This window comes from Exophiala xenobiotica (assembly GCF_000835505.1).
Source record: "Exophiala xenobiotica strain CBS 118157 unplaced genomic scaffold supercont1.3, whole genome shotgun sequence".
Taxonomy (NCBI): domain Eukaryota; kingdom Fungi; phylum Ascomycota; class Eurotiomycetes; order Chaetothyriales; family Herpotrichiellaceae; genus Exophiala; species Exophiala xenobiotica.
In genome coordinates this window covers 1596995-1611549 of record NW_013562492.1, presented here as the reverse complement: position 1 = coordinate 1611549, position 14555 = coordinate 1596995, and the positions used below count along the sequence as shown (strand labels likewise).

Sequence of the window (14555 nt, the reverse complement as noted above, 5' to 3'; positions counted from 1 at the left end):
GGGGGGGGCCAACGAGGTCAACTATTGGGGGCGGAGCAGTGAAGGCCAATGACTCGGACTTTTGCTCGCTTTTCTGACACACGATCAGACCTGAACCGTATTTATGATGCGAGCTAATCTGGCCTTCAAGCGCCCGCGCCCTCGCCCTGGTCTAGGAAGCTAGAATATAGCACTCAAGCTGGGCGTCTGGTTATCCTAGGTGGGACGCTGCTGTTTCGGTCGGAGCGGGGCGCTTAACGACACAAACCTGATGGCAGGGAGCCTACTCCACGCGCCTTGTGCTGGCGCTAACGTTAGTCACGTCCTCGTCACCGACCGTTCGGAGTAGTCCTTGCTTCAAGGTTCCAGCGAGTGTGGACGGGGAACTCCACAACGATCTTTTGAGGCTCTGGGATCACAAAACATCTTGGGTACTCCGAGCACTGAAAAACACGTCTTGTTCTGTTCCCTGCCATACGCGACTCTAAAACCAAAACCAAGGCAATGTCGCTGCGATCGCCCGGCAATTTCGGCATCCAGAAAGCAGAGGGCCCCGCCTATGTGGGAGGGAATACATATTCCAGCGTGATACTCGTTTCCGCCCTGACAGCTCTAGTGCTTTACTTTTACAAACGAAGTGCGAATACAAAGCGTGTAGGTTGCGGCATTGAAGATTCTGTCTGTAACTGACATGTTTAAAAGGCTGAGATACTCTTCCAGCAGAGCCATCGCTGTGGCAGTCCACGCCCACTCCGGTACAGATGGCCTCTCGCACTAGACACAGTCATAGAAGCTTTCCGCATGTTTGAAGAGAAGCAGATCTTGCAATGGTTTGTTCGAGTCTTTACGGAAACAGGACCAACTTTTGAGAAGACGATTCTGGGCTCCAAGAGCATCGACACCATTGAGCCGGAGAACATTGAGTCCATCTTGTCCACCAACTTCTCAGGTAGGTTGTTCAGAACGGCGACGGATGCCGAACGCAGAAAAGCTTGGAGAAATTTGTTATCTGATACACAGTGACAGCATACAACCTTGGTGCCCGCCGGCCGGTCTTTGCACCTCTTCTGGGAGACGGAATCTTTACCCAAGATTCTGCACAATGGAGGCACTCTCGCAACCTGTTGCGGCCTTTGTTCTCACTCAACCGTACCAACATCTTCACCCAGGTAGAAGAGCACACGGAACATTTGGTGAGCTGCATACCAATGGACAAGTTTGTCGACCTACAGCCTCTCTTTTTCCAATTCACATTTGACACAACAACATTTCTGCTTTTCGGCAAGTCAGTGAACTCGTTACAGGCTAAGTCAAGACAAGATGCAGGAAGTGCTCGAGAAGCTGAATTTGCGGAGGCATTTCGAAGATCTCAAGATTTCCTCTTCCGTCGTGGACGTCGAGGGGGTCTGTATTGGACGGTCGACAACAAAGAGTTTCGAGGACATTGTTCGGTTGTGCATAAGTTTATTGACGAAGCGGTACATGAGGCCCTCACAGCCACACACGAGGACGGCAAACCTGCCGAGGTGCATAGCTTCTTGGATGCTCTCATCAAGGATACACGTGATCCCAGAGTCTTGCGAGATCAGCTTTTGAATGTCATGCTTGCCGGCAGAGATACAACGGCATGCTGTTTGGCATGGACTTTGTATGTCACAGAGTGCTTTACAAGTCAGTTCTGGCCTCCTTACTAATTGGTGCGACAGTCGGCTCCTCGCTCAACACCCGGATGTTCTGGGAAAGCTACGACAGGAGATCGCTTCTACCGTGGGTGTGGGTAAGGACTCCACTTTACCTAACAGGAACACCCTGAAGAGGATGAAGTACCTCAACCTGGTCTTGAAAGAAGGTATCACACCCATACTCTGTTGATGGGCGTAAATGATCATCTGACCTTCCTCTAGTGCTTCGACTTTACCCCTCTGTGCCAATCAACTCCCGAACTGCGTCATGGACGACTACAATCCCAAGGGGCGGCGGACCTGATGGCTCTGAGCATTTGATGGTCAGAAAGGGGGAGGCTGTAGGGTTTTCCATTCACGCGATGCATCGGCTGAAGAGACTTTATGGCGAGGACGCTGATTCTTTCCGTCCTGATCGCTGGGACCCAGACGTGGACAATGCCGTGGATCTCAGGAACATTTGCTGGGGCTACCTACCCTTCGGTGGGGGTCCTAGACTCTGCTTGGGGCGTAAGTCTTCCTTAGACGCAAGCCATTGTTCGCACACATCGCTGACCCGGTTCAAGAGGATTTTGCTTTGCTTGAAGCTGGGTATGTCACTGTGCGGATAGTGCAGAAGTTCCGAACACTGGAACTGGATCCTCGAGACACAGGGATCGCTGTGGGTACCGAAAAACAGGAGGTTACCCTTGTCCTTGCTAGCCAAGATGGTTGCCGGGTTAAAGCGATTGAATAAGGCTTAGATGAATATACAATACTTCTCTCGACACTTGTCTGAGATCTATATCTGGATCTGCAACTATACTCAGTACGTCCTCGAATGTCCAATATCCATTGACCTTGCTCCCGTAGACTGTCGTGATGTATGCTGCTTCATGTTTGCACAGGCTTGCGGGCTGAGCGACCCGTACTCGTATTCCTCCCGCTGGATCGGCGTGCCCCCCTGTCCCTGTCACCTTGTCCCCAGCTCGACACTCACCGGTTTCAACCAGCACAACACATCCCGGCATTGGCCACTTCCTGAGCTTCGATCCCAACCTCCCTGCGGTCTCTGGCGCCTGCAACCATGTTCCCTGCCCCGATCGAGCAAACACTGCGTGGAGGTATATTGATAGCGAATTGCACACGAATCGGGGACGATGCAGTGACGCCCAGTCACGTCGTAGCTTGCCGTGTTCCTGATGCCCAACCCGCCCAAAAAGGACAAAATACGAAGTTACTACGTAGTAACTCAACTCCCCCATACTTCGTCGAAAGATTGACCTCTCTCGCTTTCCCAATCTCTTGACGTTCTCCCTCTATTATTCCGACTATCCAGAAACCTACCTAGGTAAACTATCGCAGAGATGCCGAACCCAAGTCGATATTCAGATCCAGATCCAGATCTCAGCCTCATACCGCCCCATCGAGCCCTCACCATCCTGACCAGCGTCTTCCAATCACTCGCCTTTTGCACCGGCTTCGTCAATCTCGCAGAACCCGACAAAGATGCCATAATCCTCGGCATACTGCTAGGTACTAAACACTGCTCCATATGCTCTCAACGTTAGCCGGCACCGGCACCAATAACACAGGCAAACAGAGTCCGATCCACCAAGGCCCGTCGAACTGGCATATATCAAAGTCCGCGGCGTTTACAATCTAGCTACCGGTCTTGCCGGCCTGGGCATCTTGCGCTACCTGCAATTCTCATATGTCGCCACTTCCTCTCCTGCAGCAGCTACGGCGGTGAGGAAGGTCATCGGCATCACCATGTTGGCCGGCACCATTGTCAGACTGGGAGACTCGTGGGTCCTGTCCGAGTTCTCGCACGGGCCCGGTTTGTCAAGAAGTGCCGCGGACTTCGCGGGGTCCAAGAGTACGGATCATGCAATCATGGCTATTCCATATGCTGTCCTGGCGACGGCCTGGTTGCTCACTTAGACCAGCAATGACTTCGAAGCGGCCAGATGAAAGTCTAGGCCGTTGGATCGACACATCTCTTCGAGGTTGATGGACTCTGAACGAAGTCTTCGACCGGACGTACTAGTATTTCAACTTCAGCGAGCCAGCATTCAAGCATGCAACGTAACAGTGATGCCAGGTTTTGGAGAAAGGGTATGAAAGACAATGGTTCAACTCTTTAGTCTCGTGTGTCCAAGCTATGTCAATTTCACTTTCAATTTCAATCTGTAGTACTGTTGCATCTTGTGGAAAATCGCTACATAAAATCGTCAACGTTCGAACCATCCCATATCAACCAAAAGAAAACCAATCATTGCCTCGTGAGTCATTTACTTGACCATCGTACTCTCCATGTCCATATCGACGCAGACCTATACAACAACTCCCTGCGTCAAATCCGGGAAGTGACTCGACGTGATCGCCCCCTTAACCTCGAATGCATTATCCTTGCCATCATCCTGACCTCCCTCGCTCAAGCTCTTGGGCAAGAACTTCGACATTCCTGCAATCTTGACCGCAAGATTACACATGGGCTCCTCGGACAGGATTTCAAACATGCCCACATCTGCGCCGACTTCTCGGAAGATCCAGTTCCGTAACTCGACGGCAATCAAGCTGTCCACACCCAATCTGCTGATCGGCTTCATCGAGTCCAAGTCATCCGGCGACATGAGCAGTTGCTTCGCCAATCTGTTCGTAATCGCCATCGTCACAAGCTCGCCGGCTTCGTTGAGCGACGTCGCAGCCTTGAGCTGTGCCGAGACAGGCACGCTGCCTCCATCCTGGTCGCCGCCAGCGTCGTTCGAGTGCGTCCCGACCATCCGGAGATGTCGGAACTTGGCGTCGTCGAACCAGAACGGCGGGTCCACATCGTGTTGCAGGACCAATCCACCTGTGCCTAGACCAGCTGCGAGCACTGTAGGTGTCTTGTGACCTTCCATCGTGTAGCCGGTGATAGCCGCCTGGATGAGCAGCAAGAGCTCATCGAACCGCATGCCGAGATACTGGATGGACCGCAGGTATGCCATGGCTGCGGCTTCGATGTTCTCGGCGATCCAGCCTACGCCCAGGATCGTGCCGATGTCGATGCTGCATCCTGCCATGCCCAAATTGCGGCGATGCTCCATCAGGGCGTCTTGGTATGTACTCTCTGTCGACATCATTAGTATCCCCCAATCGCGGCGAGAATAATTGTTCGAGAGGACTTACCAGCAGCGTGATTGCCCTGACCACGGTTACCCACGGACCCTCCAATGGACGACAAGCACACAAAAAAGTCCATATCCTTCGGCATAGCCTCATGCAGATTCCAAGTACCCTTGACCTTCGGATCAAGGCAGTTCTTCCAGTTGGCATAAGTCATGTTGTCAAACACCGAATCTTCCAACTTGACGGCGCCCATGATGACGCCCTTGACTGGCGGCATCGTCTTCTGGTATTCTTCAACTGCCGCAGCCACGGCAGAAGGGTCGGTGATATCACATTTGACATCTTTGACAGCGACGCCACGAACACCAAGAGCGTCGTACACCTCCTTGGCGTCAGGTCTCTGGATCCCAGAACGAGACAGGACGATGAGGTTCTTCGCCCCATGGTCAGCCATCCAGGCGGCGATCAGCGGTCCAATACCGCCAGAGCCGCCAGCGAGCACGTAGCTAGCTTTCGGGTCAAAGTTCAATGCCTGAATACCAGGAGGCACGATCTGCCACACATTAGCATCAATTCACATGTTGACAAGGGTCAACTTACCAAAACCTCATCTTCATCCTCGACGGTCGCAACGACCTTGCCAATGTTCGACGCCTGCATTGCATTGAACGCCTCCTCCATCTGCGAGTACTTGAATGTCGACAAACCTTGAGGTGGCTTGATCTGTCCCAGGCTCAAGAGTTCCCAGACCTCACAAAACAGTGAAGCGGCAAGCTGTTCATTGCTGCGGCACAGCTCCTGCAAGTTGACACCAATAAACGTCACATTGTGCTTGAAGGGGCCCATATCCAGGCCTGTGTTGCCAAGGATATCCTGCTGTCCGAGCTCGATGAAGTATCCGAACGGAGCCACGCAATGCCACGTTTGGCGAAGAGCTTCGCCGGTGAGGGAGTTCAGAACCACATCGACACCCTTGCCATTGGTGAGACGCTTGACGCCCTTGACGAATTCTGCGTCAGCGACATTGAGAATGTTCTCGGGCTTGACGTTGTATTTTTCAACGACAGCTTTTTCCTCGGCGGTCGAGACGGTGGCGAGAACTTCTCCAGCAAGATGCTCAGCGACCATGATTGACGCCTGGCCAACAGCGCTGGCTGCATTGTGGATGAGCACCCGTTGGCCTTTGGCCAGCCGTGCTCGCAAACTCAAGGCATACCATGCTGTCGCAAAAGCCATCGGTACTGACGCAGCATCCTCGAACGTCAAGCCCTCTGGAATGACAAGAACACAAGATTCGCTGTTCCGCAGATGAGTCCTCAAGCAGCCTTCATGCCGCTGCCAGGTGACAACTTTGTCTCCAAGCTTGACCTTTGTAACCGCACTGCCGACCTTGGTCACAATCCCGGCACATTCAGATCCGACTTCATCAAGCGGTGCTTGACCGGTGGCAATCAGCACATCTCTCGGTGTGAGACCAGTGGCTTTGACCTCGATCTCGACCTCATCATCCGCAAGTGGCTCGACCAACTTTTCATCCGAGACAAATCTGAGAGAGCTGAGCATACCTGGTGCGCCAATCTCAAGTTTCAATGAACGCTCCCCTTGTTTCAATGGTCCAGGCACCGGCTGACGTTGAGTTGTCATCGCTTGGAGCATAGCATCGGTCGGAGCGTCTGGCGTGTATCTTGGAATCTCGAGCGCAGCATGACGAAGAGCGTACTCCCAGTCTGGGTCCGCTTCTTCCTTCTCCTCGCAGGAAAGCTCAAAGACTCTCATGATAGATTCGATATTCGCCTGCTCGTCACAGTGCCACCGAGGATCAAGGTCCAAGGTCGCCAGCACCAGTCCGGGATTCTCGGCTCGGATAGCTCGAGCAAGGCCAGTGATAAGGCTCGATCCTGGTTCTTGTCCATCTGTTGCGCCGCGGGTGAGCCACAGGAGTCGCCTAGATCGCACAATCAGGTCTTGCAGGTTGTCGAACGACTTGGCATCGACATCAATGAGCCATGGAGATTCTGCCTCCAATGTGACGATGCAGAATTTCTTGTTCACTCCTGCAGCCAAAGCATCCGCCATGGTCTGACAGGTAGCTTGGACGCCGACGGCTTGCAAAGCCTGGGTCAACTTCTCGTTCAAACCCTTGTTCACCTCGGCGTTCTCAGGTTGAATGATGACGACATCTGCTGGCAACTCTGTCTTCATTTCTTCGGTCTTCTTGGTCGATGCCATGAAGCTCTGCATATAGTCCTTGTCGTTAGGCATGCTGCGGGCAGACACATCGATGCCGGAGAAACTGTGGCGCTGAAGCAAATCCGTCCACTGCTTCTCAGTCAAGCAGGGCGAAAGTCGTCTTCCTTCATCTGCGCCAGCAAACCATCCAGGCAGTGAGCCAAAGATCATGCAGACTCTCTGAAGGGGATTAGTGATTTCGTATAAAATCAGCTTGCCGCCTGGCTTGAGCAGAGTAGTGACGTGAGCAATGGTTTCATCCATGGATTTGGTCGCATGAAGAACGTTGGAGGCAATGACCACGTCGTAAGAGCCGGCTTCGTATCCCTGCTCGGTGGGATCTTGCTCGACATCCAGCTTCTGGAATTGCATGTACGAAACCCAAGGCGCGAACTTCTCTGCAGCTGCCTCGAAGAAGCCGGTGGTGATATCAGTGTAGCAGTAAGAGCGCATACGTGGTGATTCCCCATTCTCACCACCGAGCTTCTGCAGGATGGGAAGTGTCGTACCACCGGTCCCAGCGCCTATTTCGAGGACATTGAGATCCGGGTTCTTGTGCGCCAGTAGGTCAAGATACTCCGCCATTTGATGATGGGCAATCTCCCAGCCTAGATGGTGTCCGTGGTAAGCATCGAGGAGGTTGTCTTGCATCATGATTTCCAGAGGCTCTGTTTTGCCAAGAAGGATGTCGACGAGATGTTCGCCTTGGTGGCACAGCAGACGGCCATCATTCGTGGCCTGTGAGACACGAGCCAGAATCTCCTTCTCCATCTCAGGGGACGGGTTCATCCAGTCAAGAGCTCCGCCTTGATGTGGCAGATTGCCCTGCGCAGCAAGCTCAAAGTTGTGCTGACAGTACTGATAGAAGAGTTGGTGGTGTGGCTTCAACGACTTGGCCTGCTCTGGAGTGATAGCATTCAGAATACGCTTCGCATAGGTGAGACCAGCAAATTCGAGCTCTTCTGCGACAGCTGGGTATTCGACAAGAAGTCGGGTGGTGATGGTGTCGAGCTCAGCCGGCGCCATTGTCTGTCCGAGTTCGTTGACATCGGGCTTCCATACGAGCTTGCTGCCAAGTTGGCGGGTCGCATCCTGTTCGTTACCGGCTGAAGCCACAGCCGTGCAGGTGAGGTTCTCGATGACAACGACTGGCTTGGTGAGGTCAGCATCCATGACGACGAGGTTGCCATGAGTCTCTCGACTCAGAGGAGGAATAGCTTCGGAGTAGCCGATAACGTCGTCTCCTGGATTCTTGCTGATGTCTGCGGCGACATACAGGTATTCAAAATGAGTCGGCACTCCCACAGCGCTCATGTGCATACCCTCTGGCATAAGCGATGGCAGGAGCATGTGGAAGATGCTGTCGAGGAATGCTGGATGCACAATGTGTGGCAGCTCAAAGTTGAACGGCATGGTGGCCTTGGTGTCTGGCACCGTACACACGCAACTGCTCTCCATGTAGCCGTACTTGATCTCACTCAAGCCTCGGAAGACACTGCCGTACTGGTATCCCATTGTCGACAGAGCCTCGTAGAACTGCCGTGGATATTCAGACTTGGTGCATCTGGACTTGATCTCCGCATGTCGTTCTTTCATGCGCTTCATCTCAGCGGCATCTTCGTCGTTGAAGAGTGCATTGGCTTGCTGCTTAGGCTTGAGGCGGATCAAACCTGCGCAATGCTCCTGCCAGATGTCGCTGTTGGTCCTCGAGTACAGAGTAAACTCATGCCAGACAACCTCGTTCGAGGCCGTTCCGACCTTGAGTGGCTTCAGTTGCAGACTGGTCTCAACGCCAGAGTCATCGGCTGGTACGACCAGACCTCTTTCAATCTTGACATCCCGAAGCTCAAAGCCAGCAATGTCTTGGGGGAAGCCAGCAAATTCCCACATTGCTTGAATTCCCATGACAATAAGGCCAGCTGCAGGATATAGAATCGTGCCCTGAATCTTGTGGTGCTGCAGCCATGGACTCTCGGAGATCCGGAGCAGATTTCTCCACAAGGGCTCGTTTGGCACGGCGCCTGGGATGAGGTATCCCAGGAGATGATGTCGCTTCTCGTGTCGGAAGCGTACATCTCGCGATATTGCGGATTCGCACCAGTAGTTGTTCTCGTGGTTCCAAGCATACGGTGGAAGATCGACCAAAGGAGTAGGTGTGCCGGTTTGTATGCCATGGAGGCTGTTGACGGAAGGCACGTTGATGTCAACTCCATACTGCCAGAGTCGGCCCATGGCTTCCACCGTGGAGACGGCAGCATCACGCTTCCTATCCAGCAAAGACATGGCAGGAAGTTCTAGATTGGCAGCTGATAATATTTGCTTGACAGGTCCCTGGAGTGCACCATGTGGTCCAATTTCAACCAGCAAGTCCGCAGATCCGTCTTTCAAGAGCTTCTGCATGCCTTGGTCGAATTTGACAGGAGACAACAAATTGCTGGCCCAGTATGATGTCTGAAGGCTGGAGCTCTCAACAGGAAGACCTGTTACTGTCGACACCATCTTGATGTCATCGCTGTTTGTGAGGGGCTTCTCCTCGCCCAAGGCAGCCAGGTAATCGTCGGAGATCGTCTTGAGGTACGTCGAGTGATACGCGACGTTCACCTTCAATTTGCGAGCGAAAATAGCATCAGTTTTCAGCGCCTCCTCGACTTGGTCGAGACTGCTGACTTCACCGGATAATGTCAAGCTCGAAGGGCTGTTGTAGCAAGCAATAGTGACTTTGTCCTTGACCGGTTCAAGGTAAGGCTTGATCTGGCCCTCGCCAACGCCAACAGCAAGCATACCCAGCTTCAAGTCTGGAGATACCTCTTTCAACTTATTGGCGTACACACCACGATAGTAAGCTGCTTTCATGGCGTATGTACGGCTGATGGCACCCTTTGCATATGCTGCTGCAATTTCTCCGCTCGAGTGACCGATGACTGTTTTTGGCAGAACCTCCCATGAGCGTAAAAGATCGATCAAAGCCAGTTGAAGAGCCGTACAGCAAGCCTGACTAAGTTCTGTCTCGTCGATTCTTGAGTCTTCCTTGCTCTTGATAAGTTCCTTGAAGAGTGACCAGGTACAGCCCAACGATTGCAATACCTCGTCCGAGGTTGTAAGGCTGTCATAGAAGACCTTGTAGGAGAGCAACTCTCGGCCCATGGCATGCCACTGAGCACCTTGGCCGGTGAAGATGAAAGCCATGTCTGTAGATTGCTTGGCTCGAATGGGGGTGGCCAATGCATCAGTCAACTGAGTGGCAGCATCGTGCAAAGATGACACGATCGAGAATGTCCTCCATGGGAAGACACTTCTTCGCGTAGCAAGCGTGAGGCCCAGCCTGTCCACGATTTCAGAGGTGTAGCCATGAGCTGCTTTCTGGCCGACATAGTCTGACAGTTGAGCCAGCGTCCTTTCCAGGCCTTTCTTTTCGCCAGACGACCATGCGAGAAGCCGGGGCTGAGTGTTTAGGCCAGCGTACTTGTTCTTGAAGCTGCCCTCGAAAGGGTCTGAGAGCTGCTCTATGCTTGAAGCCATAGTACCAACCCCTGAGTCGGTAGGGGAGTTCGGTGAGCTACCAGGATCGGTAACGATGCAGTTGTGTCTGCCCTTGAGGTTATGCTCCTTCAAGAAATGGTAAGCATCATCGACAATCACATGGGCATTTGTTCCACCAAAGCCGAAGCCATTGACACTGGCACGGCGTACACCTTCGAGCGGCCATGGCGTCAACTCTGTTGCTACCTTGAGGTTCCACTCATCAAAGTTCATCGAAGGAGGCGGGCGCTCAAATTTGACGTTGGGAGCGATCATGCCGTGCTCCAAAGAGTAAATGACCTTGATCAGGCCTGCAAGACCACTTGCGCCTTCGATATGCCCAATGTTTGTCTTGGACGATCCGATGTAGAGGGGAGTTTCTTTGGATCGGACTCGACCAATGGTCTTCGCCATGGCAGTGGTCTCTTGTAGGTCGCCAGCGACTGTGCCAGTTCCATGGCCTTCGAAGTAAGCGGTCTGATCTAGTGGAAGACCTGCATTGGCATATGCCGTGTTGACGAGGTCGACCTGGGCGGCAGCGATGGGAAGGGTAATACCCGAAGCACCACCATCTTGATTGATAGCCGAGCCACGAATAACCCCACGAATAACATCGCCATCCTTGAGAGCTGTCTCGAGGGGCTTGAGGACCAAAGCAGCGATACCATCCCCCCTGGCATACCCGTTGGCTTTGTGATCATAACTGTAGCATTGTCCATCCGGGCTGAGAGCATGGATAGCCGACATAGAGACCATGGTGTCGATGGCGAAGATCAGGTTGGTCCCCGCAACCAGGGCTGTTTGGCTTTCACCCGTACGCAAGCTTTGGCAAGCAAGGTGTACGCCACACAGGGCTGAGGAACAGGCTGTGTCGATGGTCAAGGCCGGACCTCTGAGATCAAAGAACCAGGACAAGCGGCAAGCCAAGAGCGACTTGCTGATGCCAGTCACGGAATGCATGGTGGTGGGCTCGGAATCCTTGAGCAGCAGGTCATAGTAGTCTTGGGTACAAGTACCCATGTACACCGAGGTATTTGAGCCGGTCAAGTCCTCGATACGCATTCCAGCTGTGCAGCGAATGTGAGCTGACGCCCTGGGGAATGAGGGCAGGGATACTGACCATTCTCAAATGCTTCATAAGCAACCTCAAGTGCCATCCTCTGCTGAGGGTCCATCGACTTGGCTTCGTTGGCTGTGATGGAGAAGAAGGGAGCGTCGAATTTGGAGACGTCTTGCTGCATGAAATGGCCCCTCGTGGTAACACATGTACCGGCATGGTCGTAGTCAGGGTGGTAGTAGGCCTCCGCGTCGAATCTGTCCTTGGGTACAGGTTGACTGGTGCTTCTGCCCTCTGCCAGCAGCTCCCAGAACTTCTCCGGGTCAGTAGCAGTGTCAGAGAAACGGCAGCCTATGCCAACAACAGCAATTGGCATGTTGGACGAGCCGCTGTTGGGCGAAGGAAACTGAGGCATTGTTGAGTCCGCCATGTTTGCCCTCAAGCTTCAGATTTGTGTTGGAAGAATGAATGTCAAGATGCGGTCTGGAGCATACCAATCTGCCCCAGCCTAGAGCTTGAGAGAGCGAATGCGATTGTGTGTGCCAGAGGTGACGGCGGCATTCTTATGCCTACAGTACGGAGACATATCGGTACTTACTTGGATCGCGATGCGCGCGATGTCTGCTCATCGATCCGAATTGGTAAGCTGCAGCATAGTTGCTTGAGCCAATCCATCTAGAAGCTGATCGGCGAATCGTGGCAGAAACATGTGGTGCAGTGCAACATTCTGGATTGAATCGCCCCTCTACCAAGCTGTCAATTCCCAGGCCGGTCAAATGTCAGCGTTTCCCCCTCCGCAAATCAGCGCGAAGCATCCAGTATCCCATCGGCGGTGACTGTGCGTACTTGGGAGAAAAGGTTCGCACCTCCCGCGCCATGCTATGGCAGAGTTCAACGGTTCCTATGAAGATTTAGGCTCCTACCTTTCCAGTGTGCCAGGGCATTCCTCATAGACGGGTACATTTTGTCAAACGTCCACAGAGGAATGCTCAGATGAGCATCTGGTTTCGGCAGACGTACGTAGCTGCACATGGTTTGGACCTAGCACTGTCGGTTGGTGGAGTATTCAGTTCGAAGCTCAACGTCGGCAAATTTCCAGCAGAGAGACGGTACTCTTATCTTTGCTCTGTCTCATTACGTTTGGTAGGCTCGTGCATGCGTCCTCCTGCATGAACATGAAGAATGTGTGTGGAGCCCATCAACAAAGTTACGGTCGAGCATGCGTTGACAGCGCATCAAGTACCGGCGGAGAGGCTCGGTCGTAAATCTGTGTCCAATCATACCCAGAAAATTAGCTCGATCGAACGGTAAGTCTAACCACTTTCTTACCGGCTTTTGCACTCTGGGGACACCCCGTCACCCATGCTTTTCCTCCATGCCATTGGCAGGACATGCATCGAAACACTCTTAAAGTGACCTACCGGAGAAGCATGACATTCGAGTAATGCGCGCCGTCCCGGCGTTGTGTGACTGTGGCTCCCTGGCATACCTTGGATCCAACGTGGTGGTCCGGTGACGTGTCTGCAAAGTTACAAACGTTGCTTCACCGCCTCTATACAAAGACACGAAGCCCAACCCCCCTGCACGGTGCCCAACAATGACTGAAGAATCCGTGCCGTTTGCTGGGAATTTGACAGATGTCAGGACATGCGCGTAGCCCCACCCAAGCTCACTAGGCTCTCCGAAACCCCAATGCACGAGGTCTGAGTAGTTAGTCGTCTCGCTTGGGTCGGGTCTCGTATAGCCGGCACCCACTAAATTATCTCACTGGACAGATGGACGGAGATACATTAGACCCTGGCGGCGTCCACGGTCGTCCAAACAGTTCATCATGTTCTCGGTCGTTCGCATTCTGGCTTCCCAAGATCGACACATCTCAACAACATGGCGACCAAGCGGCGTCTCGTCCGATTCACCATCCTGGTCAAACGTAACCCGGCTTTATCGGAAGAAGAATTCCACTCGTACTGGACAACGAAGCATGTCCCACAAGTCCAGGATTGGCTGACCCGACATGGCATCATGAAATATACTCAGGTCAGTAGTGTACGCGCCTACGACCCATCCACCCGGTGCTGACACGATCCCTCAGTATCACACCCCATCCTCGGTGCGGGATCAGGCCAAATCAATTCCCGGTCTTGCCCAGGCCACCATAGCCGAGTGGGACGGGTTTGTTGAGCTGCTGATGCCTAATATGTCATGCTTTGACGAAGCCCAAAAGGATCCGTATTATTCGGAAGTCGTCTTCCCCGACGAGTTGAAGTTCGCCGACCCGGCAAATTCACAAATCATCATTGGCTGGGAAGAGGTTTATGTCCAAGATGGGAAGATAGTTGATCTGCAGCCAGGAGGAAATGTCGTGACAGCGTGATTGGTTGAATGTCACTTGATAGACTGGGCGTAACCGGAAATGTCTACCACAATCGATGTAGAGTGCAATCCAACACGTAGAGTCAGCGTCGGATGATGTCGCAGTAAACTGGACTTGGTCAGTCGCTCCGAACTCGAGGCGACCCTCACCTTAGGTACCTAGACCATGCCCGATCAGTGCCTTAGATGGAATACTCTGCGTGTAGAGTAGTGTGCTGGTTGGTGTATTTAATTACCTTGCATACCATTGCTCTGATAGCAATGTACTAAGAGAAACATCTCCAATCTTCAGTGTCTGAGGAATTGACTGGCTCTTGCAACAGTAGCAACGGGAATATACTGGCGTTCTCAAGAGGGTAGCTTCGTTCAAGTCGTCCAGTGCTTTCAGCGCATTCGTGTCTGGCGCGTCGATCGTCTGCAGGTTGATGAGCCATGACTAGCTAGCTTGAGCGGCATTTGTTCTGCTGCACTCGAATGAGGACCGTCCGTCCCATGATTTACGCGTTGCAAAAACCCGACACGTCGCTCTGACCACCAGTAATGTGCCTTGAAAGGGTGAAAATGTCTCCTGCTGTCTAGCTCTTGCAGATGTGAAGCCGTCGAGTTCCAATTGAGGGGTACTC

At 52.9% G+C, this 14555-nt stretch overlaps 4 protein-coding genes across 4 annotated transcripts; 3 read left to right on the top strand and 1 right to left on the bottom strand.

Annotated features, from left to right (window-relative positions):
- Positions 1-483: 483 nt before the first annotated feature.
- On the top strand, positions 484-2397 carry PV05_04793 (uncharacterized protein; the record flags this gene model as incomplete). Its single annotated transcript, XM_013461240.1, has 6 exons — positions 484-633; positions 682-928; positions 1006-1627; positions 1686-1756; positions 1884-2171; positions 2228-2397. 6 exons carry the CDS (start codon positions 484-486, stop codon positions 2395-2397), a joined length of 1548 nt encoding a protein of 515 aa, XP_013316694.1.
- Positions 2398-3007: 610 nt separating this feature from the next.
- On the top strand, positions 3008-3584 carry PV05_04792 (uncharacterized protein; the record flags this gene model as incomplete). Its single annotated transcript, XM_013461239.1, has 2 exons — positions 3008-3176; positions 3244-3584. 2 exons carry the CDS (start codon positions 3008-3010, stop codon positions 3582-3584), a joined length of 510 nt encoding a protein of 169 aa, XP_013316693.1.
- A 184-nt stretch (positions 3585-3768) lies between these two features.
- PV05_04791 (uncharacterized protein) lies at positions 3769-12900 on the bottom strand. Its single transcript, XM_013461238.1, has 4 exons — positions 11623-12900; positions 5355-11569; positions 4815-5307; positions 3769-4755 (listed from the first exon to the last, which is right to left on the bottom strand). Exons 1-4 carry the CDS (start codon positions 11987-11989, stop codon positions 3977-3979), a joined length of 7854 nt encoding a protein of 2617 aa, XP_013316692.1. The 5' UTR covers positions 11990-12900; the 3' UTR covers positions 3769-3976.
- Positions 12901-13331: 431 nt separating this feature from the next.
- On the top strand, positions 13332-14180 carry PV05_04790 (uncharacterized protein). The gene is made up of 2 exons (XM_013461237.1): positions 13332-13596; positions 13652-14180. Exons 1-2 carry the CDS (start codon positions 13444-13446, stop codon positions 13931-13933), a joined length of 435 nt encoding a protein of 144 aa, XP_013316691.1. The 5' UTR covers positions 13332-13443; the 3' UTR covers positions 13934-14180.
- Positions 14181-14555: the final 375 nt, after the last annotated feature.

Excerpts from the sequence above, each read along its gene's own strand:
- PV05_04791 (XM_013461238.1), bottom strand. The coding sequence starts at position 11,989 with ATGGCGGACTCAACAATGCCTCAGTTTCCTTCGCCCAACAGCGGCTCG. Across the intron at positions 11,570-11,622 it reads TTATGAAGCATTTGAGAATG|CTGGAATGCGTATCGAGGAC; the intron begins GTCAGTATCCCT and ends TTCGCTGCACAG. Across the intron at positions 5,308-5,354 it reads AGGATGAAGATGAGGTTTTG|ATCGTGCCTCCTGGTATTCA; the intron begins GTAAGTTGACCC and ends AATGTGTGGCAG.
- PV05_04790 (XM_013461237.1), top strand. The coding sequence starts at position 13,444 with ATGGCGACCAAGCGGCGTCTCGTCCGATTCACCATCCTGGTCAAACGT. Across the intron at positions 13,597-13,651 it reads GCATCATGAAATATACTCAG|TATCACACCCCATCCTCGGT; the intron begins GTCAGTAGTGTA and ends ACGATCCCTCAG.